The 24,702-nt window shown below is 41.8% G+C and overlaps 1 protein-coding gene across 6 annotated transcripts in view; it reads left to right on the top strand.

Annotated features, from left to right (window-relative positions):
• sfmbt2 (Scm like with four mbt domains 2) overlaps positions 1–23,532 on the top strand; it is a 51,251-nt gene extending 27,719 nt beyond the window's left edge. For 4 of the 6 annotated variants that reach the window (XM_019265532.2, XM_019265530.2, XM_019265531.2 and 1 more), the window contains 16 exons: positions 3,439–3,527; positions 4,333–4,582; positions 5,075–5,172; positions 7,095–7,196; positions 8,575–8,805; positions 9,585–9,711; positions 9,853–9,966; positions 10,056–10,098; positions 12,345–12,412; positions 16,554–16,693; positions 17,207–17,316; positions 19,102–19,277; positions 19,436–19,605; positions 20,785–21,105; positions 21,760–21,879; positions 22,504–23,532. In XM_019265532.2, coding sequence (XP_019121077.1) covers positions 3,439–3,527; positions 4,333–4,582; positions 5,075–5,172; positions 7,095–7,196; positions 8,575–8,805; positions 9,585–9,711; positions 9,853–9,966; positions 10,056–10,098; positions 12,345–12,412; positions 16,554–16,693; positions 17,207–17,316; positions 19,102–19,277; positions 19,436–19,605; positions 20,785–21,105; positions 21,760–21,879; positions 22,504–22,644 — 2,300 coding nt within the window. In that variant the 3' untranslated portion in view covers positions 22,645–23,532. The remainder of the gene's footprint in view (positions 1–3,438; positions 3,528–4,332; positions 4,583–5,074; positions 5,173–7,094; positions 7,197–8,574; positions 8,806–9,584; positions 9,712–9,852; positions 9,967–10,055; positions 10,099–12,344; positions 12,413–16,553; positions 16,694–17,206; positions 17,317–19,101; positions 19,278–19,435; positions 19,606–20,784; positions 21,106–21,759; positions 21,880–22,503) is intronic. The other 2 variants (XM_019265534.2, XM_019265533.2) reach the window with 1 other exon arrangement.
• Positions 23,533–24,702: the final 1,170 nt, after the last annotated feature.

The raw sequence follows: 24,702 nt of genomic DNA, 5'->3' as shown, positions 1-24,702 counted from the left end.
ACTAATCTCGGCAGGATCTGTAAAAATAGTTTATCTATTTCTGCACAGCAGAGATCAACACAGGAGTCTTACAAAGTCCAGCAGCAGCAGCAATGAGAGAAGAAGCATTATTAGTATTAAACAGGCGCTCAAAGAGCAGAAAAGACGTCCGACGCTCACGTCACCGGAAAACATTTTGATTTATTTGTCAACAGTTGTTGATTTGAGTCAGGCGGTTACCTCTGGAGGCCGCAGCCACCGGAGGATTTACTGATTTTTTTCAAGTCAATTATGTTTTTAAAAAGCTGAAGTGTCGGTCATGTTTAATCAAAGGGATTAAAATATCTGTGATAATAATAAAGTAAAAAAAAAGGATAAATGTTCTAAAGAGCTACATGATATTCAGTCAGGGTGTAAAAGGGGAAATTCTTCTTCTCATATATGAGAAATTCGTCTTGCAGCGTGTTCTCGGCCTAAAAAACCACAACTTGTTGATTACATCACTCACACCAGCACCCGAGCCAAAGTGCAAAAGTACAGATACTCTGGTAAAAGAGGAAGTACTGACTTACCTTTTACTTCTTTACTCGAATAAACGTGAGAAAGTACAGACTCTTAAATGTACTTAACACGCTCTGAAGGGCGTTTCTACCGGCTGTTTCCGAACTGAACGTTTTCTGCTTTTTCACCATGTTACGTCCGTTACACGTGATGTGCACCGGTGTTGATGCTGGGAAGGAAATCTAAAGTAAAGTAAAACAGTAAGTTTGTTTTCAAATATAAAAAGGTAGAGAGTTAAAAAGTCGAGGAAGGTTCCAGTAAACATTTACAGGACAAAAACAGACAGAAAAGTATCCTAAAAACTGAAAACAGATACAGAAAAAAGACATTTCAGTACCCAGACAGACAAAGACGTGCACATCCTCTTAAGTAGCTGTATGTTTACTTGCTTGTAGGACTAGTTTGGTGCCAAAGAAGAAGAAAATTTTAACGTGGTCACTGAAAACTGAGGATGCAAACACTAAAAACTATAAATAGCAGTAGAAAAACTTCACATTGAAGTGTCGTATGAAGAATTTGAAGCACTGAAAGGGTGCACGGAGGTGTTTATGTTCCTGAATTGTCACATTTTAAAGTTGAATCATTTAAACATCCACACACGAAGCCAAAACAGCTGAAATATTACAAATAGTTCAAAATATCTGTAGGCGGACTATCAAAATAAAAGCGTTGCCACATTTTCTATGACAAGTGGCGCTGAGAGTTACATCATGAAAAGATGTTGAAGTAGTTTCAAAGGTTTTGTCTCGTCTCTGTCATGAACATGTTCAGTTAACTCGTTAGCAAAGCACACTCACTTTTATTTTGACACTTTTGGATTTTAATGTTTACAAGTCAGAGGACACTTCAGCTCCTTTCACTCGTCACACTTCAGCTTTAAAGTACAGACAAAGCGCTCGTCACAGCGTGTAACGTACACGGCGACACTGCTCACCGCAGCCACGCACTTTGTCGGACAGTGATTGGCCGGCTGGTCCGAGGTATGAAAATATCCTTCATGCAACTATTCCAGACGCCGAGGAGAGACGGCGTCGTTGTCAATGACAGTATAAATAATGAAGGTTTCTGAAGCGCTTTGAAGCTGAAAATATGCAGCGCTGGCCGCTGCCACGTTACGTGTACTGCTTCTTCCGTCTCCCGGCTAATCTAAATATTGACAAAGACGTGGATCATACCTGAGGCGGGCCAAATGAAGCCTGGTTGCTCAAATAAGCCATTTGTAACAGCACCGACCTGTTATTCAGAGCGTCCACGCTCTTAATCCTGCATAACTTTAAGCCTTAATATAATGTGAACAGGTGAGTTGTATATAAATTCACCCTCAGTACAGTTGTCATGAACGGGGAAATTAGCTACAGAGACCAAAACTGTTTTTTGTACCAGGCTGTAAACATGTTTATTTCTGCTGTGAAGTTGGACATTTGGACATGGGGACTTATGGAGACTGACTCACTTCTGGAGCCAGCCTCAGGTGGACGTTCGGCTTCACTTCCCTTTCCCATTGGAGGACAAATAATCATTGATCTTGTCAAAATAAAGCTCATATTAAATATGTTTTCAGTAGCAATAAAAGGTGAAACTCGTACATTTCTACACTCAGAAATCGTTACTTTAAATTCCCACTTGAGGTTTTACAAATAAAAGAAATGTTAACTGAAGACTTGGAAAAGCAAAAACTTCAAGATCTTTGACTCTTTGATGCAAACCAAACAATCCAGAACCTGTTTCCATTCTGTGTGTGAGTGTACGGACTACATTTCACTTTCACTTCATCTCGGTGCTTATCGATGCTGCAGGGATACGTCAGTGCGCACGGCGTGTTGGAGTCATTCTGTAACTCTGACTCATTTGGCAACGACTCAGTGACTCGCAACAAGTGTCTGAGTTTATGGAGTGTGTTTTTTCTTCTGTGTGTGTGTGCGAGTGTGTGACCAACAGGGAAAACATGCAGCATTTTCCTTGAATTCCTTGGAATGTCAGATTTGTATTTTTGGGAAATGAGGGTAAGGAGGAGGAGGAGGAGGAGGAGGGGGTGGATGAAGAGGAGGAGCGAATAAAAAGATACAAGAGCACGGTTGCACTGTGGGAAACAGGAAGCAGATAAAAAACCACACGTCCCCGTGCAAATCTGCTGGAACTTGGCTTTTTAACAAGACGACGGAGCTCCAATCCACCTGGGATGTGCGTTTCTCTTCGCTCGTGCGCGACTAAAGTTAAATATCGCAGCTTTATCATCATTATTTAAGGTTTCAGCGCGTTCTTTCCCACATTTGTGCAGCCTGTCGCCCTGAATCTGCTGCTCTCACGTGTGGTCTTTAAACCTGACACAAATGTCTGGCAACCTCAGGCGACCTCAGGCCTCAACAGTCATTTTGAATTCACACCTTTTTCTGTTCCCATCGTCTGCACAGAAAGAGCCTCTGCTGTCCTACAAAGAGTTTTTCTCTTGCTTTGTTTTTGTTTTCCGACATTTGCAGCCGTTATTCTGCACGTTAAGGTTTAAATGACACACTTCAATCTGATATTAGTTATTCATCTCGACGTGTTCACTTCTGCAGAAACCTTCCAGATGTGTGAGGTGTTTTCTCACGCGTCGCAGTCATGAATCTGAATTGAACGTTAATGTTTGCAGCGTGAATGAAGTCATTAAAGCTTTCAGAAGCTTTTACAGAGATCTGCATAAAAATTATCATATTCAATGTTAAAACAATTCAACTTCTGCAGCTTTGAGTAAAAAAAGTCGGCATCTGCTGTGAGAAACGCTTTGTGTTTGTATCTGCATGCACTTCGCTCAGGCATGCCGACTAACGAAGCAAAGCTGTGGCACACAATTCATAATTTACAATAACAGAACAATTGTTTGATTGTTTGTGTGTTTTTTTTTTTGTCTCTTTGCAGCCATCAAGGAGAAACACAGCGACTGGACGGAGTTCCTCATTCACGACCTGACCGGCTCCAGGACGGCACCGGCCAACCTGCTGGAGGGGGTGAGTGCAGAACGTAGAAGAACTTTAAAGCAACATTGTGCAACTTCCGGGTGCGATCACCCACAAGACGAAAAAACAGAGGAAGAATTTACACAGAGGGCGTATTTAATTTCTCTGCAGATTTCAGATTTTTTTTGGACATTTTTGGGTCTTTTATTTGAAAACGGAAAGTAGAAAGATGACAGGAAATGAAAAGAGAGAGAGAGAGGGACGGATGGGGAACGACATGCAACAAAGGTCCGTGAGTTGAGGGGATATTGGGCTTCGTGGTGGGCCGTGTTGACACATCAAGCTCAGACGAGAATATTGATATGACGCTCATGTCTCAATATTAAGAAATGAATAGATAATGAAAGTCCTCATATCTAACGCTCTGCAGAGAATATAAAATTCTAACACAATAATGACATTTTAGCCTCTTTTTAAACACTTCAGCATGTAAATTTTAGATTTCTGACTCAGTTATCATAAAAAAAACATAAATTGTAACATCTGTTTCTCAGCTCAGGTGAGCAGGAACATAAATTGTAACATCTGTTTCTCAGCTCAGGTGAGCAGGCGACTTAGAGATCCTACCTGGACATGTTGGACCAGGAAAAGCAGCCAGGCTCATAACTCTTTACGTTCAGGCTGTATATCACGAGCTTCCTCTTTCTCTAGATCTCGCCCGTGTTCACAGCTCATATTTTTAAGGGTAATAAACAGCTCTGTAAGTTCTGCCCAATAAACCAACGAGATGCTCTCCGTCTTCAGAACAAGAGATCTTTGAATAAATGAATGAAACTAAATGAAATCTCTCCTTCAGCCTCTCCGAGGTAAGAACACGGTGGATCTGATCGTCGAGGGCTCGGTCTTGGAGCTTCAGGACGTCTCAGACCCGTTACTTTACTGGCCTGTTCATGTCTTACACAACGTCGGAGGGAGGCTACGTCTACGCTACGCCGGCCTCTCTGACGACAACCAAGCTGACGACACCTGGCTGTTCTACCTGGACGTCAGGCTCCGGCCGCTCGGCTGGGCTCTGGAGAACCGCCTCACCTTGGAGCCGCCTACAGGTGATCAACTAAACAAATAAACTTAAATTATACCAGAAACTTAACGATACTTAACGAGCATTTTTCTTCTTTAGCCCTGTTTTTTTATTTAAAATTACAACGTCGCTCGATGTTGGAAGTCAGATTCAGTTGTAAAATCCTTACTAATTAAGTTATTTTGAATATGTTACCATATATTTGATATTTTGGAGCCAGAAGTGACCATATTTGGTCGAGAGGGTGGAGCTAAAATATGTTTCTGAGAGAAACACGGTAACAAAATCTGGATTAATTTGATCAGCATCATCTTTTTTACTCTAAATAGGAATATAATTAATAAACGAACATCATGCGGTATATAAGAAGACTTGAAACTAGAGACTGAGACTATAAACTCATGAAGAAACTGTTCACAGAGGTCATAAATAATAAGAATATTTTGTAATAATAAATAAAGTAAGAATCAGTCACAATGTCCGGCACAAACTAACTTCTCACGTCATCTTTCTTCAGCGCTCCGGTCTTTGAAGAGCGCCTCCGACTGGCAGAAAGCTCTGGAGGACGCTCGGCTCGACGGACAGGCGAGCCCGCTGCCGCTTGAAGTGTTCAAGGTGAGTCACTATAGTTTACACACACACACACACACACACTCCTGCTCTTCACACAATGTGTGTGTGTGTGTGTGTTGGCACACAGCGAGACTGCAGGACTACACGGTTGAGATTGTTTTGTTTTGTTGCCACTGTTACCTCTAACTGTCTGCGGCTGATTTATGATACCAAACCAGGATAATAAGTGGAAACACGATATTTTACGAAGAATTTTTCCAACAACCTTGCTTGAAAGAATTTTGTGATTTGGTATCTGTCTTTGAAAGAAAAAAAACTCGATATAAACTGAAGTAAATATTCATTTATTAGTGGAAGTTTTAGTCTCTGTGCTCTGTGTTGACTTGCTTTTTGCATGTTCAGCTGGTTTGCTCTGTTTGGAACTGCTGCATCTTTTGTTTACTCCGTATCTGACATCAAATTACAACAAGTTATATCGAGGAAACTTCCAAGGAAATCAAGTTATAGCGGATAATAAGCCCTGCTGATTTCATAAAAGTAATCGTACTCTTGTGCAACTTTATCATTTTTATCAGCTGGGAGGTTCCCTGCAGCAAAACAAACGCTCCTAAACTAGAAGATCGAAAACTAAATCAACCCAAACAAACAGAACTTGTTCACCGTTAGAGGCTGAGGACCTGGAAGTTCTTACCTGAAGTCTGTGGAGGTTCTCAGTCATCCCGGTCAAATCTGGGATGACTTGGTTGTCGATCCGTGATGATGTTTCGTCTCTCTCATCCAAGAGGCTTCTTCAGGATCATTGATCAGACAGTTCGTTAGTGCTCGCCGTTGTTCTCACCTGAAGTTCGGGATGGGACACAAACTACCTCCAAATCAGAAAAACATCCACAAGGAGATTACAAACTGCTTATACGGTTCATACTATTTATATCTCCAGACTTTTCTATTCCCGGATGTCTTTTAGCTTGTATATATTGTGTATATATATATCCAATCCAATCCAATCCACTTTATTTATATAGCACGATTTTAGCAAACACAGGGTTTCCAAAGTGCTGCACAATATGATAGAACACAATGAATAACAATATAGAAATACAACAAAACATCAAGTAGATAATAGATAGATAGATATATATTTTTATTTTATTTTTATTTCATATTTTATTTTATATATATCTTTACATCTTCACACTGTTTGGACAGAGAGAAACGTAATTTCAATTCTCTGTATGTCTTGTACATATTGCAGTATTGACAATAAAGCCGACTTGAACTTGAACAAAGGCAACATTTCTCAAAGAAAAAAGTTGTAAAGTTGTATTCGTAAAGCACCAGAGTGTAGGATTTAGTCGCATCTTTAAGGAAAGCTCTGCCTAACTCGGACTTATCTAGAGTTTTGGGCTAGTTTGGCTCGTTTAGTTTGGGTGTTTTGTGCGTCCATCGAAATAAAAAGTCTCATTGTGAGTTAACAAAAACAAAGTTATGGATATTCTATTTATTTTCTGACACTTCTGTGAATAGAGCCTTTTAAATCTGACAGTAAATGTTTGTTTTCTTTACGACCGTGCAGCCCGACCTGTCGACACACCTTCAGTCTTTCCCGAACAAACGTCAGTCGTGCAGGAAGTGATGTGTTTATGTTAGTTATTTTAGAAACTGCCATGACGGGCGAACAAACGATCGCATTACAGAAACTTTATCAACAAGAGGGTAAAACATGTGACAGCACGATGCACGGCAAGATGAATCCCGCAGTTTATCGTGATAATTAATATTTATTTTGTCCTAACGATCGCCACCAGATGTTATTCATCATTAACCACCGACGTGGGAATAGCGTTTTACCTCCTTCATTACATGCCCACCCAGCAGGGTTAGCGTGACCTACATTGTGTTGCGTGGTGTGTGCGTTAACAGAAGTGGAGCACATTTGTCTGAACGTCTTGACTTTACTGTGTCAGGACCACGTAGACCTGCCTAAGCACTCCTTCAAGACGGGGATGAAGCTGGAGATGGTTTCTCCGTGGGAGCAGCTCCGGATCTGCCCCGTTTCTGTCACCAAGGTGAGTCGCAGCGAAAACTATTTCTTATCTCAGAAAATATATTTATCAAGCAGACTCCTCCCCCCCGGAGCATTCCTCAGCTGCCTTTGTTAACGTGGCATTGAATTTTTAACATGTTTTTATGAAGAGCGCAGCCTTGTTCCTCTGGTTTTATCTCAGACGCTGTGCTGTAGACATACTCTATACACACATATAAACATATATAATATGTAGTTATTTGTGTTACATAGAGATTAATCTGTAAAATTTAGGGGAACCAAATTATTGAAAAGTTTGGCAAAAAAAACTGATATAAAATGTTACACACACACACACATGCTTATTTGTTGTTGATAATTTAAATACATATATGTTTTCCTATTTATAATTTGTCATTACTTTATGTACTCATATTATTCTCTGTATGTTTTATTGTGTCCTTTATATCTGTGACATTTTAACTTTATCTGGAGGCGTTAATTAAGCTCATCCGAGTTTTCTGCTGCAGATCTGCACTTTATATTATTATTATTATTATTATTATTATTATTGTTATTATTATCATCATTTTTATGTATTTTTAAACTGTGAAAAATAATTTAAACTGAAACACAATGATACAAGTAAACTCTGTGCAATGTTAACAGTTTAAAGATACAAATAGGAACCATCGTTTTATCCAAGTTCACTGCTGATGTTTCAAAGGTTTTAGATATTTTGATTTTTCTGATTTTTTTGTGTGTTAACAGGTGATATATACATTTTAAAAAAGGAATTTAATTTGAAATAAAATAATCTGAAATCGCACAATTTAAATTTTCAAACATTTATTTCATCGTTGGTTAGTGCAAAATCATTAATATTCATTAATGTTTAAATTGCACTATTATGTAGATTTATGGCCTTTGCATGTTTCCATACAAAACTTAAAGAAGTCATTCATCAATTCAGTATTAGTGTGCGTTCAGACGGGGACAGGCAAACCGGACGCCGGCTGCGTTTCAGTGTGTTTCCGCAAAAAACGTCGCCGGCGTCCTGGAGAGAAGTTGAGCCAGATTCAACTTTTGGGGAAACGGAGCCCCACGTCACGCTCCGGCCGCCAGTCAGACGCTCAGATCGCCCAAACCTCCACAGACAGCCTGAAATGAAAGAGACTGTCCAGGTGGATTCACGGACTGAACTCTGATAATCTACCTGCGTGTGTGCGGCTTCTAAATCTGAGTCTGACTCGCACGACACGAAGAAGTTTAATTAGATCTGTGTGAACGATACAAAAACACTGGATCCTACATTTCCCACGATGCACCTCCAGCACATCTTTCTTACATTTGTAGTCTCTGAACTGAAACACGTGTCTCTTCAACAAAGATACTTACTATGTCGTCTGTTTCCTCTTCAGGTGTACGATGAGATCTACTTCCAGGTCATGCTGGACGATCTCTCAGTCGAAGCTAAGCCGAGGTTCGTGGTGTGTCACGCCAGCTCGCCGGGTATTCTGCCCGTGCAGTGGTGTCTGAAGAACGGCGTCGGCCTGGAGCGACCCCCGGGTTACGACGGTCAGGACTTCGACTGGGCGGACTACCTGAAGCACAGCGGGACGGAGGCGGCCCCTGACGCCTGCTTCCCTGATGTAAGAGCAGGCAAAGTCCTGATTTTCAAGGACACGGTGATCATTGTTTATTTAAAGAAGAAGTTTTTTACTCAGCTATGCTGGGAATTAGGTGAGGTTAACAGAAGAGTAAGGAACTCCTGGGGAAGCAGCGGTCCGCTCGTCTTTATTGGATGTAGGAAAGTTAATAACGCACAAGTTCACCAAACGAACCAGTTCGTCCTCATCCCTGAGATGTTTTCTCTCACACTTGGACTCAGGAATAGATCTCACCTTTTGTGAGATTGGGCACGTTTTCATGTTTCTCAGGTGTGGAAGTGGCTCATTGTGGGAGAACACACACCCACGGTAACTGCCCTCCAGCGACTGCAATGAACCCATTCTGCCAAGAAGACTGTGCACTCCCAAACCTCGTTGGACGAGCATCACAAAGACGAACCTCACTGTTTGCTGTTGTATTTTCACAGCGGAAGAGGCCTCTGGGATGAGGACGAATGAAACACGCAGTATTCACTGCATAATAACGACACGCTTCCAAATGTATCATCGCACAAGCCGACACAGATCGCGGTCGATATTTAATTTGACCCTTCCGGCTCAGAAACATGCGACAAACCTGCAAAATCAGTGTCAGCGCGCGTTGTCCAAGGTGGAAAATCAAGGTTAAATCAGTTGGAATATCTTGTAATCTGAGTGCGGCTTCATCAGGGTATCGGAGGTTAGATCGTTGTCCTAAATGTAAAATAAACTCTACCTCTGTCTCTCTCCTCCCGTGTGTGTGTGTGTGTGTGCGTGCTCAGACATGGCAGAACAGAGGCTTTGCCAAGGACATGTGGCTGGAGGCGGTGAACCCTCACCGGCCGGCCGAGGTGTGCGTGGCTCAGATCACGCAGGTCAGAGGACGCCTGCTGTGGCTCCGACTGGAAGGTACGAACATGTGTGTGTGTGGAGGATTAAGTGTCGGAGGATTAAGTGTCAGGACTCCTGCTGTGTCTTGGACTGAAGGTGAAAACAGAGTGTGTGACGGCTCCCTCCTCCCTCCTCCCTCTGCTGTCTACCTGTCTCCAGGTGTGGTGAAGCCGCTGTCAGAGTGCATCGTGGATGTCGAGTCCATGGACATCTTCCCTGTCGGCTGGTGCGAGGCCAACGCTTACCCTCTGACCCCTCCATTCAAACCTGTCTGTACGTACACAAACACACACACACACATACTCACTTAGAAGTGACAGCTTAATGCACACTCTCTCTTTTTTTTCTGTCTTTACTTGCAGGCCTGAAACAGAAGAAGATAGCGGTGGTCCAGCCGGAGAAACAGTAAGAAAGACAAACATTTATCTTTGACCCCCATTTTTCAAGCCGGCATCTAGCAAACAGACAGATGACGGCTTCGAGAAGGAAACCAGGCGTGAATCATGCGTCATAACCGTCACAGTCACCACAACTCAACACGTTTAAATCACTGATTCGCTTTGCAAATAAAAACGCAACAGAGGAGTGTATTTAGCATTCCTCAAAGTGTAACATCCAGAAGGCGAAGGGGAGGACGTCAGGAGGAGAAGCCGGGCGTACAAATTCTCAGGATTTATGGGGAGTTTGTGGTTTTCATTAAATATTTAAGAGGTTACACATCCTGTGTCAGGCTTCAAGTCAGCGCTGATACTTTCACCGTTTAACAATCTTCGAGTGTTTTTAAGCTTTTTAAGAATAACGATAAAAAATGTAAATTATGCTTTTGTGACAACAAATTAATAAGATCGATTTAATTGATCTCACGCCGGCTTGTTACAGCGGCTCACGACACACAAGGTGGAAAATATGATAGATAAAAAAAAACCAAACATAGGAAATGTTGCTGCTGTAACTGGCTGCAACCCTTGCAGCACCATGGCAACAGAAATTAATATTTTTGTGTTGTCCGTACACAAATGCTTTTATTATAAACCTTTCCTCGCTATAATGATTCGATTTCTGTATTAATAAACATGTTTATTAAAGCAACGTTTAGGAAAAAGGTTTGATCCGTCAGTCTCTAAAAAGTATTTGTTAGTTCACCAAAGGGGTTAATTAGATTAAACCATCAGCGCGTGAGTTGTCCAAGCTCTTAATATTAATAAATAATAACATTTACATGTTGGGCCCAGGATCAGTCACCGGGATTGGCACTGACCGACACAGCTGGCCTGGTTCCAGACGTCTGAATCTCTGAATTTTTCAGCAATTTCAAATGATTCATTTAGTACCGAAGGCGTCGGAGCTGAGTCCGCGGATTGATTATACTCAATCGACAGGGAAATACCACGCGAGTGTTTTCCGAGAATTGATTTCTTGTTTGTGTCGTGTTGTCGAGTAAAGACGCCAAATGATCTCTCAAGATTTACTGCTCGTGTTTGTTTTATGTTAATGATTCCCAACCTGAGGGGGGTCATGAGATGCATCATGGGATAGGCTCAGCGAATTGAATCAAATCGAATGAATGTACCCGCCGATTAATCTGCTTTATTGAGGCTGGCGCTTGCTCACTCTCAATCACTGTCTACGTTGCTTGACCACTGCTCGCTTTTTTTTCCTCAAAGCCTGCAGCCAAAACGGACGACCCACACTCAAATAAATGGGAAAACCTGCATTTTCAGCAGCTCGCAGCGCCGTGTACTGTCTGAATGCGGCTCTAATAGACTTATAGGTGTCTAACACAGGTAGATGCTGTGTTATTTTAAGCAGTAATAGCCGGAAAAGTTTGGGAAACAGTCTTGAGATATAGCAAATCTAAAACCTTTGCAGCTTTGGTCAGAATATTCTTCTATTTTCTGACATTTTACTGTAAGGACCAAACATTTAATTCATTAATATTAATAATAAGAATACAATACATTAAGTAAAGAACAAATGGCCATCAGGTCGTCTGATTATCAGGCTCTCAGAGAGAGTTTGGCAAACATAAACTTAAATATCCGCCTCATGCATCCGTCACTGTAACTAACCACAGACATCGCCTTGTTTCACTTCAGCTTCGTGTGGAAAATGGTTTTATTTCTTTTCTTTCTACCTGAGAGCCCCCCACCCCCCAAAAATAATAACTCAGTAAAGGTTTCCTCAGAAAACCCTCAAGGCGTTTTCTCCCCCTCTCTCCCTCCTCTGTCACTCCGAAGCCATTAATTGAAACAGTGGCTTTTTAGAGCAGAAATTGCTTTTCCCCGGGGCGCTGATTGATTTTGTTGACAAATGACATGTTACACCGGCGGGGCTGGCAAACGCAGCCCTGCAGGAGAGGAGGAAATGGTGGTCGGAGAAAAACGAGGTCCTCAGCTGCACTTTGTCAGCTCTCTCATCTAACCACTGATTCCATCTCTCACCTTCAGGGGAATCTTTTCATCGATAACCCCCGCCGTCACCTCGCCGCGCTCGCCCCCCTGCTGCTTTCTAACCCACATGCCTCTGAATCTGACGGAAACCGTAGCAGCTGATGTGGAGATTGATTAATAATCGAGCAATTGTTTGGGGTTTCCTGTCTTGATTACGCGATAATTTTATTGATTAGTTTGACAGTATTGATTGCCTTACAGGTTGGCTCCGTCCCAGCCGTTAGAGACGACTCCCGTCAACCACTGCCAGCCCGTCGCCGTGGATCCAGGTAATCAAAAGCCACATTACACATGATTTATCTCCAGTAATTAACGCTAATGAACCGCCATGATGACAGTGAACCCTGCTCTGTAGACATTTCTAAACTCTGTGTTTGAAGAGTCATGGCAGCTTCAGTTTTTCACTCACAGGCTGCGTTAACGTTGGGTTTGATTGGATATTATGTGCTTAATTAATAACCACCCCTCGTCTCACTCCGTATTAATTCTCCTCAGTTTCATCATGTAGTAGATCAAATGTTCTGCTAAGAGGTTAAGTTGGGACTGTTATTAAATTCCTATTTGCCCAAACGTTCTGGATATTATTACTCATTCGTGCAGCTGCTGATGAAGTCCTGCTTAGAGCCTCATGAACGGAGAATTTAAACACATTTTGTTCGTTATCGTTAAAAAACTTGTGCTTAAACATGCGTGGGGTGAAGTCATTAGCACGGAATAAAAGAGAAACACTGTGAGGCCTATAAATAAATGATGTATGAACTTCGTTGTACATGGTTGTACATTAGCAGCTTATAATAATGAAAAGTTGCGAAGGGGGGTTTGTTAGTTTTTAACCACCCCTCATGAGAAGACTATAAACTATTCTTATTAAATCACCTGCAGTTTCTTTCTTTGTGCGGAGGTGATAATTAAGCGATAAATTCATTAAAGCAACAAACATTAAGCCTCGTTGCTGCTGCAATTAAAGAACACAGCGAAGAAATTTAGATTTGTGATTTAGCGTGCCCAGTTTCAGACTGTGGTGAATATGTTCAGCTGTACTCGAGTATTTGTTCTGATTACATTACTTATGTAGTCAACAACAGAAGACGTAGCAGCCAGATAATATCACTGACTGGTCCAGCAGCAGTCAGCCCAGCAGTTCCACATTTACTCTTGTCCGACAGCTTCTTTACTCGTTCACTCTCTCTCTTCCTTCACTATCCTCTTCAGTCTTTTCACATCTGTCATCATGTCCATAGAGGCTGCTGAGCCCAGTTACATTGCCCACTTGCTCAGCTCCGGTTCTGGCACAACACCGGCTAAAAAACCTGGTCCAAAACTGCTGTGGTACAAACACTGACACTCCTCCGGTACTCTGAGCTCACAGTCCGGGCAGCCCGGCTAACAAACGGAGCTGACAGCAGCTACAGTTTACTTCACTGTCCATCATAAACTCATAAAATATGATCCAGTTTCACCAGAATCAGTGAAGTAGTTGGTGCTGTGTGTGTGACCTGTATGGTAGAAAAGTCGCACGGTGTTGCTTTAATGCGTTTCTTGGCAACACCATTCAAAGAGCGTTGTGCACATGCAGGTGCTACAGTCGAGGAAAAAGCCACAACGGTGACAGCAGAATAATGTGCGTATTATTAAAGAGCACAAAGAGCGGCTACAACAAGATGCAACTTGTGGCTACAGTTTGCACCGTGCCCTGCCGAGTCTCATTTCCTCTTTAGTGTTTTTTCTCTTTCATATACAAAAATACCCACATGAAAAAAAAAAATCATTTCCTTATTGAACGTTGCTGTAAAGGAAATCCTCCAGCTATCACTAAAGCTGCAACATTTTCTCTGCTATCAGGTTTTTACTGTAGCTGCGCTGGAACTGTTCTGTCTGTGTTTGGCCAGTTGTCAGCTGGAACGAGAGGAAAAAAAAAATAAAAATACACCCACCGACAACAACAGAGAGCCAGAAAGGCAGCATCTTTTTTTAACCATGTTGAAGAGTGTTCCAGAGTGAGGCTCTTATTAAAGAAACTGTCAGTTTGTTGCAGCTACGAGGCTGATTTCTGCAGCTTTGTACGTTTTGTATTGTTTAAACTAAAGCAACAACTATGATTTTACACAAGGCCGCAGATCAAAAGCGTCTCATTGAATTTTATTTTATTATTATACATTAAAGCTATAAAATAGCACGATGCCAAACATACTGAGCACTCGTTGGCTGCTTTTCCTTCACTAACATCCCAAATCATCTCAACTGGTTGGTTAGTTTAGTTGAATATCCCTCCACTCTCCAGCAGAGCACCTCCACGCCATCACCTCCTCCTCCAGGCTTCACAGTGGGAACCACACATGTAGATACCATCCGTTCAACCTTTTCTGTGTCCTACTAAGACGACCACAAATCTCAAATTTGGACTCATCAGACCAAAGTCAAGATCTCCTCCTCTTCTTCTTCTTGGTCTTCCTCAGTCGTTGTTTCTTTGCTGCATGACGACTTGTTTCACGCAGTTGAGACGTGTCTTCTACTTGAACTCTGTCGAGTATTTATACGTGCTCTAATCTGAAGTGATTCCCGAGGCCGGTAACTGTAACGAACGTGATCCTCTGCAGCAGAGGCAACTCTTGCAGTTTATTTCTAAAGTTTGATGGTTTTTGTAGAGGTGGAAATGAAATGTACTTGTTGACTTTTTCACCTGTTTGCAATAAGTTTGACCTTTAGTGGGTATTTTAGCACGTGGACAAATAAACAGCTTCCAAATAAGCGAGTAAAATAACTCGATTTACCTGTTTGTCCAGTGGAATTTGTGCAATGCAAGATTTCAGTAGGTGGGAAATATCTTACCTGATGATATTAAAGCCAAAAAAAGCAAAGTTTGGTGTCAGCAGCCAAACTTAAAGATCCAGAGTTACATTGAAATGTGAACATGTATGTTAGAGCACTGGGTTGTTTCCAGGAGACCCTTGCCCTCTTTTCCAAGTTCCCCCTGTTTTGAAAACCACCCACTCGCTCATGCATATTCATCACCCCACCTAATTATTATTCACCCCTAGCAGTGCGGTTCCAGGTGCCGGCGGTAGTCGGTGGGGGGTGCAGGAAGGGCGGAGTGCAGCATTGTTGTGTCGACCCTAATTTATCTCCGAGGGGAGGGAAGTCACATGAACAGGACGTCGCCTCGGCCCAGTTTGACTCCGCGTTCACCTGTGTGGTGAAATATTAATATGCGGCCACATCCTACTGATTATGGGGAAAACAATGAGGCAATAAAACATAAGAACAGAACAAAGCGTGCACTCTCTCTACATAAACACACTTTTCAGCGAAAGTAACAATATTTATGGATATTTCATGTGAGAGATTTTGGTTTGGAGTGGCTGAGGCTCAGTTTGCTTTGCAGAAAAATCAAGAATTAACAACATTGGAATCAAAATCTGGTGAAAATTATGATTATTCACCTGTTTTTGTAAAAGAAATTTACAGATTTATTTGATAATTTCCCAACTTTAATCGTGATTGTTGCACATTTTATTCATTTATACTTGATGTAAATATACTTCCAGATTTGAAACCACATTCTCTTTAGACATGTTTATGAAAATGAGTCAGCTGATATTGACGACCTGCGAGGAACTCATTATTCATACAGTGAACATGCAAATCAAACTGCATCATGACTTAACTTGTAGCCCTGTGTGTCTCTATGTTAGAGAATGTAGAAACCGTTGGATCTAAAGTGTTTACAGCTTTGCATCAGGACAGAATTTATTCTAACGTGCCAGATTTGTCTCTGTTTTGTTGTTTGTGTCTCTAAAGTTTTTGCATCAGATGCTTTTAAATATTTTAGATCATTTAAATATCAGGACTGCTTCGATCTACGTACGCTGGTTGGAGTTTCTTGGGTTCTCCAACAGTTAGGCGTGATGAACCAGCTGGGATAGACTTCAGCCCATCGTGACCTTGATGAGGATAAGCGGTTACAGAAAATAGTTGCATGGTGGATGGATATTTAGATCTGTCGACCATAAGCTGCTAAAACTTCTGCGGGAGATTATGCTTTTATTTTTAAATCTTGTCTGCATAATCTTGCATTTCTATCATTTATGTTTCCAAAAGTCGTTACAGTTTATGTTTTCTGTGGCTTTTTTTAGTGCCGTCAGTCTGTTTGACTTTACTGCAGTAGCTCAAACATCTCATTAAACACACGTTATAGAGCCAAGACTAAGAAGATCTCATGCATGTCTTTTTATTCAGATGACTCAGTGTAGTCTTGATTAATTCCCTGTTGGGAATATATTTGTTGTTTATGTTTCTAAAGGGTAAAAAATGTGCTTAGATCTTTCACAGAAACTGAAGCCAACTTTCCATGTTTCCTATTTATCTCCACGCTGGTTAACATTCCTGTTTGTGCTCTTTCCTCTGTCCCAGGCTCAGCCAACGGCAGATACTGCTGCTCCAAGATTTTTGTCAACCACCGCTGCTTCTCAGGACCTTACCTCAACAAGGGACGCATCGCGGAGCTGCCGCAGGCCGTCGGACCTGGAAAATGCACGCTGGTCCTCAAAGAGGTGGGCTGATGTCAGGAGCTGTAGGGGAGGGAGGGAGGAGCAGGTTTAATCAAAGAGTCACAGACTTTCAAAGGGAGAGGAGGGCCGACGGAGATTGAAACAGGGAGGAGGTGAAAGATGGAGGGGTGAGACAGCGACGTCTTGTTAACCACCTGCAGTTTCCCAGCAGTGCCTTCGTTTTAATGTGAGGAGCTGTCAGTCAAGCGTGTTTATATACACACACACACACACACACACACACACACACACAGCTTAGCAAAACAGCCTCTTAATTTCTCTGGAGACTGTTTGTGTGTGCACATGTAAGTGTGTGTGTGTGCACAAGTGTGTGTGTGTGTGTGTGTGTGTGTGCAAAGGATTTCGAAAGATCCGCGCTCGTCTTTTCGGTTTTGTTCCTTCATGCAGGTCGCTCGTGATTCCTGAGAATTTTTCCTCAGTCGAGGCAGGAGTTCATTTATTTCTTTATTTTTATTTTAAGTTTCTTTATCTTGAACTCTTGCTTTCGCCCTCCAGCTGCTGAGCATGCTGATCAACGCCGCCTACAAGCCTGGACGAGTCCTGAAGGAGCTGCAGGAGCTGGAGGATCAGAGCTGGGACTGCCAAGAGGAGACCCTCAAAGCCAAGTGAGGGAAGCGAAATACAAAAAAAAAAAAAAAGACGTGCAGGAGGGGAGAGCGTTTGCCAAACCGAGGCTCGAAACCCTCCAGTTATTTTCTCGTTCTGGTCATTTTATTCAGCTACAAAGTCATAAAATTATAAACTAAGCCTGTCGGCTTTCATGTTTAATGCATTCCTAATAAATCAAGCTATCATCACATCTTCCCCACTGTTTAAACTCCGCAGAGGAGCCCGGTGTTTTCTCTTCACTGTCCCTTCGAGTCCATTTTGCAGCCCCTCCGTTGAATTCTTCATGTTATTTTTTTAGGGTTGCTGCAGTGGTTTGTGTGAGGTCTGCATTTTCTTCCACCGCTGGCTGCACAGAGTCAAATTATCCCACAGCTTCAGGGCTGCATGCTCGGTGTGTGTCTTTTTTCTAATCAAAAACTGACCCATTTTTCCGGCTGCGAACGAAAAAAAAGAATCGGCCACTCGCAGGTTTTTCTTTTTTTTGTTTTACTGAGTCACCTGCACAGCGATCGCATTCATGCATTGTTTTACTGAGTCACCTGCACAGCGATCGCATTCATGCATGAATGTTTTGACAGCTCCACAAAGGAGTTATTCTTAATATTGAGCAAGCATTTACAACATAATCCAGTCTAATTAATCACTTAAAACTTTATCGTTTACAGAAGCCACACTCGTCATAATTTCTGTTTCATCTGGCTCCAGTGTGTCACTGGTTTTCTCAGGAGTTTCCACCTTATCAGTTGGTTTTGGTTTCAAGTTTTATTCGGCAGAATCACATCAGATAAAAATCGTGTTCACCTGAAATGAACTGCAGAGACTTGCAGGCAGCTGTGATCACACAGCGTCTCAGATATCACAGGGAAAAAAAACAAAAACAACCCTCACATTGATTCTTCAGTAGAAAATTAATCTGCAACGATTTTGACAATCTGTTCGTCTTTTAAAGTCGTTTTACCAAACAAATATTTCTTATTCTGAATTCAGCTCAAATTTTCTTCTGATTTATTCCATTATTTTTTAGATGACGTCTCTTATTTTGAAGAAGAGGGTTTTCCCACAAATTGTCAATTCTCAGAAATGACACTCAGGCGCCCTTGAAATAATATACGGGCTCACTGTAAACACTTAAACTTTGGAATCTGTGTTCGCCGCGGCTCGATTGCATCAACGGGAGGAATGACTCCAGGAAGTAAAAAACCTGTTTCGGCGTTCACAGCGAGCCCGTCTATTATTATTTTTAGACGGACTTGAAAAGTTGCAGCGCCCCGGTAGCTTTCCTGGAAGGGCGTGTGTCCGACGTATCAATCAAGTCGTTGAACAACAGCAGCCTGTCGTCAGCTCTCTTTATATCTTAATGTGCATGTTAAATGTTTCATTTAGTTAGTTTAATTATTTCTCTTCGTAAAGAACTTCCCTTTATTTAGTCAGCTTTGATCAGTGTCTGTTTTTGAACGTTTAAGTTCAGCGACGCTCAGACTAACATCAGATCGGAGGTCAGATTTGTCCTTGAGCGCTGGCAGCAGACCAGGCTCACGTTTCCTGACCTTCGCCGTTAGATGTGAGATTGCAGAATTGACCCTCATCAACTCGACCATCTGAATTCACGCCGGCTCTCCTAAAGCTGCCCACTTTCACGTCTTTACCGCGTCCGGCGTTCATCGTTCACCGTCGAGTGCTTTGACGGATCGCGGATACTTTAATTATGCATCGTTCTCATGAATAAAAGTGTAATCACTGGCTGACAATGTCACGACATCCCCGTCTCCTCCTCTCCTCAGATATAAAGGGAAAACCTATCGCTCCACCATCAGGATAGTCCGTATCGCAGACCAGATCCCAGACTTCTGCCGGAAGGTGTGCGTGAAGCTGCAGTGCTGCTCGAACCTCTTCAGCCCCGTCCTCGTCACCGACAAGTGCCCGGAGAACTGCTCGGTTCAGACGAAAACCAAATACAGTGAGTCTCTGTAATTAAACGCATCACTTCCTCCACCACAGCTATGGAGGGGACCCAAATCAAAGCCTGTGACGCTGAAGAGTGTATAATTGCCTCTGATGACTGGCTGAGATTTGTTTTGGGTTGCATTGTTTTCCACATCTGTTGTGTGTCCGCAGCCTACTACTATGGGAAGAAGAGGAAGCTGTCCAAGCCGATGGGAGGAGAGGAGGCGGCGGAGGGAGACCTGGCCAAGCCGACGCGCCGCAGGAAGAAGAGGAAAGCTATCTTTGTGCAGAAGAAGAGACGCTCGTCCACCGTGGACTACACTCCTGCTGGCTCACCGCAGGTTAGCTCTCCTCCTCCTCCTTCTTCTTCTTCCTCTTTCATATTGTGTTGCGGATGCTCAGTGTGCAGCCGTGACGGAGCGTATAAATATAAACATGTGACGGAGGCAGGAAGGAGAGGAGCTTCACAGACAGGAAACAGAGCTCAGCTGAGAGTTTCAATCATAATTTAAATCTCAATTAAAGGCCTCCATGTGTTCTCTGGTTTCTATACGCAACGTCGTAAAGAGAAAAAACAGAATCTTTGATTTGTTTTTAGATTTTTCTGAGTCAGACTGAGAACTCAGAGCTGCAACTAATGATTTCTTTGAACCAATCAGTCAATTAATTGATTTAAAGAAGGTTCATTTGCAACTGTTTTGACAATTAATTGATTTAAAGAAGGTTCATTTGCAACTGTTTTGATCATTTATTAATTATATGACTCATTTTTTTAAGCTAAATACTCCTTTGAGTTTTATAAATACAACAACTGATCGATTAGTCGAGAAAAGAATAATCAGATGAATTAATCGTGAAATCAATCGTTGGATGTCGCCCTGTTGGTCCAAAATTAAAAGCAGTAAATGCTAAAAAACAGAGACTGGAACTAGTAAAAATAGTTGATAATTATCTTTCTGTCAATCAACTAATCAATTTATCATTTTACCTCTAAAGCTGCAGCAGCAATAGAAGTCTCAAATTATCCTAAAATAATCTACACAATCCATTGAATTCTTTAATTCACATGGAAAAAGTTTTTCCAGGTATCTGTTTTTCAGTTACAGATAGTTTCAGAGCTTCATGCCTGCGTCTGTTTTACCAATCTGGAATCTAACCTCAGGTAACGAACGTATCTAACTCCAATCTAAACTCTCGATCCTCGCCCTCGGTGGAAATGTGAAACTCTGAGGACAACATGAGTCTCGCCTAACGTCACCGAGAGGAACCTCAGACTTATCTCGCCTGTTTCTGCTCGGCTCGAATGTCTCGTCCTGCGTGACAGCACAGCAGCTGCAGAGTGTTCGAGTCTGAGCGTCAGCTTCTGTTATCGAACAGAGCGACCAGAATGTTCCTTCAGTTAATCAAAGATCAATGCAGACGGGTTGTTAAAGTCATATAAATCTGTGTTAACGGCTTTCTTTAATATTATTACTAACACAACAAGTGCACCTCACCTCTCTGACTGCTTCCTCCTTCAGGACAGCGACGAAGGCGAGGAGGATGAGGAGATGGCGTTACAGTCGGGAAGCGAGGGCACCAGCTCGGAGCCACGCGAGGATCACACCGACGCCTCCTCGGTGGAGGTGACCAGCAGCCGTCCTCGCCGGGCCGTGACGCTGCGCAGGGCCTTCAGCGCCGGGAACACCGCAAGCAGCCGGGAGGTCCCCGAAGGTCGCAGGAGGTCGACCCGCTCGCTGTCGGCCTACAACCAGAGCAACAAGTATCAGCCGCCCAAAGGACAAGACATGCAGGTGCAGAGAGAGAGACGACACACTGATGGAGGTTCAGCCCTCACAGTGGTTAGTAACAAACGAGTTAGTGATGACTGAAAAATAATAATCATTTAAAAACATAACTCCCGATAAGAAATGAAACACAAACGACATAAATCATTAAAAGACAGTTACAGTAAGATAACATTTAACATTTAAATAAATAAAATAAAAATCTGTGTGTGCAAAACTTCAAATCTAAAGCACGTCCACCCTGGACTTTTAAAATAGTTTAATTCACCTGTTCTTATGTTTGTTTGTAAAAAATAAAGTTTAAAAACATTTACAAAGTTTTGAAACATTTTTACAAAGTTTTGAAACATTTTACGAAGTTTTGAAACATTTTTACAAAGTTTTGAAACATTTTTACGAAGTTTTGAAACATTTTACGAAGTTTTGAAACATTTTACAAAGTTTTGAAACATTTTACAAAGTTTTGAAACATTTTACAAAGTTTTGAAACATTTTACAAATTAAAGTTTATTTGTGAAACATTTGCTTTGAACTGAAGTCCCACCTTTGACCGGGCACTAAGCCAATCATAGTTTAGGATCATTTAAGTGGCCAATCAGGTTTCCTCTGTTATATAATGAAACGACACAGCGTCGTACGACACATTTAAGAAAGATAAGAAAATTGTTTGTGATCTTTATTTTTTTCCTTCATGTGTTTGTGTGTCAGGTGGAGGAGGAGGGTCAGCTGGTTTTGGACAGAAATCCTCTGGAGTGGAGCGTAGACGAAGTCGTTCAGTTTATCAACTCTACCGACTGTGCATCGCTGGCCAACATCTTCCAGGAGCAGGTACACACACACACACACACAAAAACAAAACTCTGACCCAGCTCCTCGGCTAAACCTTCTAGATTCTCAAACATCCATTTGAAGAAGAGAAGACCTCACAGCGTGTCCTTACTCTCTCACTTTCAAGGTCTTTATCTCTTCAACAGGAAGATTTTTAAAGAATATTCAGACGTACGCCCTCTGTTTGCCACTTACAACACATTGAGCCAATATTTGTATTTTACTACAGCTCAGTTATCAGCAGGTCGGTCACCACCCCTGATACGACGAGTGTTTGCTCAGATATTTCTTCAGCTCGTGACGTCAAATGAGTCCGACAACCTCCCTGATGAAAAATCACTTTCTTATTAAAAAGAAAACGAGTAATACAACATTCCTATCATAGCTGCTGCTTGTTTTTTAATTATCAAGAGGTTTAATTTGCATTTTTTCCTCTTTCCTCGGTTGAACTAAACATCAAAGAGGATCCAGTTTTCTATTAAATGTCGTAAACAGCATCGGTAAACACAATTTTACATGACAAGCAGTAAAAAACTAAACAAAAGCTGGAAGACTGAGTCTGAAGAAGTGAGCAAACGTCACGTTCCTCTGTTAAAATATGTATCTGCATCTCTTCCTGTGCAGGACATCGACGGCCAGGCGCTGCTGCTGCTCACCCTGCCCACCGTACAGGAGTGTATGGACCTGAAGCTCGGCCCCGCCATCAAACTGTGTCACCAGATAGAGCGAGTCAAGGTTGCCTTTTACAAACAGTACGCCAACTGACCAGCGAGCAACGGCGGCGGCAACGGCGAACACCCGGGCAGTGGAAGGAAACGTGGTTGCACACGGTTTGGAAATGTTGGATCGGGAGCCTCTTGTTGGAAAACTTTTGGAAGTTTTGTGGATTTCTAACTCGCAAGAATGAAAAGGGATTTTTTTCTTTTTTGTTTTTTTTTTGTTTCGTTTTTTCGGAGCTTTGGAAAAGACACAAACTTAAAGTTACAACAGGAGAAGCTGAGGATTCATTTTCTGGGATACTGACGGTGTGAAAATGTGACGCGGCATCCAGAAAATCTTCCCCGCTGTCGACTCTGGCAGAAGGAAACACGTCGTGGAGTCGATCCATGTGCTTTACTGATCTGTGAAGAAGTTATTTTGAGAAGCTGAGGACAAGATTTTGTTTATTTCTTTGCTTTTCATTTCATTTTTATTTGTGATAGGAGCATTATAGCATTTAAGTTAAAAAAAGAAAATGAATTATTGACCAGAAAGACTTCTCCCCTGTTTTTATGTGACATGATTGGTCCTGAAAAGATTTATTTGAAAAAGTATTTAACAAACCAAGAAATAATATATTTGGAATATTTATTATCTTAATTTATAAAAAGGAGTAATCTATTTGGAGAAAGAAACATGAACTCCTTTTCCACTGAAACAAACAAAACAGATCCAAATTTATTTAGATTCACGCTTCAGTTTGTGTTTATAGAGGAATAAAAAAAGAAACACGCCGCCTCGTGATGACCCTCTGAAATACTTCAAACCCAGTCGTGCTCACTTCTCATGGTTACAATCACATGAACCAATCATGTAAGCTATTCTGTGTCCATCTATGCAAATGTGTTGCAGATATTTTTGATAAGTAAGAAAATAAATTTCTATTGATTTTTATCCGTTTATCATGAACTTTCTTTCACAAAGCGACCGACCAGAGACACGGCAGCTGCCAGGAGGTACGTACGACCAAGAGTTGCCTCTACTGCAGAGAAGTTCATCAGGGTTACCAGCCTCTGAAATCACCTCAGATTAGAGACCACATAAATACTTCAGAGTTCAAGTAGCAGACACATTTCAACATCAGCTGCTCAGAGGAGAATGGAGTAATTTGACCATGAAGGTCTGATTCACACAGAGAAACAACGAGGAAGACCAAGAAGAAGAACTGCTTGGTCCAAGAAACACAAAGAATGAACATTAGACCAGTGGGATTTTGGTCTGATGAGTCCAAATCTTAGATTTTTGGTTGTCTTTGGAAGGTACAGATCTGGTTTCTACATGTGTGGTTCCCACCGTGAAGCTTGGAGGACGAGGTGTGATGGTGTGGAGGTAAGCCAGCATGGCAAAAGAGGGATCGTTATTTGTTTTTTTCCAACAGGACAATGACGCCAAAACACACCTTCAGGCTACGTAAGGGACATTTCACCAAGAATCAAGAGTGATGCATCACCTGACTTCCACAATCACCCGACCTGAACCCAGCTGAGATGTTTTGGGATGAGTCGGACCGCAGAGTGAACAAGTGCTCACTCCATCAGTTGATGACGACCACATGAGAATACCAAGAGCTGTCACCAAAGAAAAGGTGGTTACCTTGAAGATTATAAGACATATCCTGGTATGTGTTTACGACATAATTCCAAAGTGTGAATCCACAATGTAGAAAATCATAAAAACCACTGAACGAGAAGGTGTGCCTTATTATGCACCCATTTATTTAATTAAAGTGATAAATAATGCATTATTTTCACCTGTTTTGCATCCTCTAAAAGGTTGCCACGAACCTAATTAACAACAATCTTCTGATGTTTAGTGAAACTGGCTTTAAAGCAGTCGTATTCTTGTTATTTTCCCACTCGAACAGTGGACAGAGATGCTGAATAATGTTTTTAAATCATAGGATAAATGATAGACTCATTAATTCCTCACACTTCAGCGAGCACTTCAACTTCAACAGTGTGCTTTTTTTAAAAATGCAACACCCACAGCATCTCACATGCAAACATCATATATATTTTAAGACATTTCTTAATCTTGTTGTGAGTGTTTGCACACTCTGATTTT

Source organism: Larimichthys crocea, chromosome XX (genome assembly GCF_000972845.2).
Source record: "Larimichthys crocea isolate SSNF chromosome XX, L_crocea_2.0, whole genome shotgun sequence".
NCBI lineage: Eukaryota > Metazoa > Chordata > Actinopteri > Sciaenidae > Larimichthys > Larimichthys crocea.
Note: the sequence above shows the minus strand (reverse complement) of the source record. Positions and strands in the feature narration are given on the sequence as shown.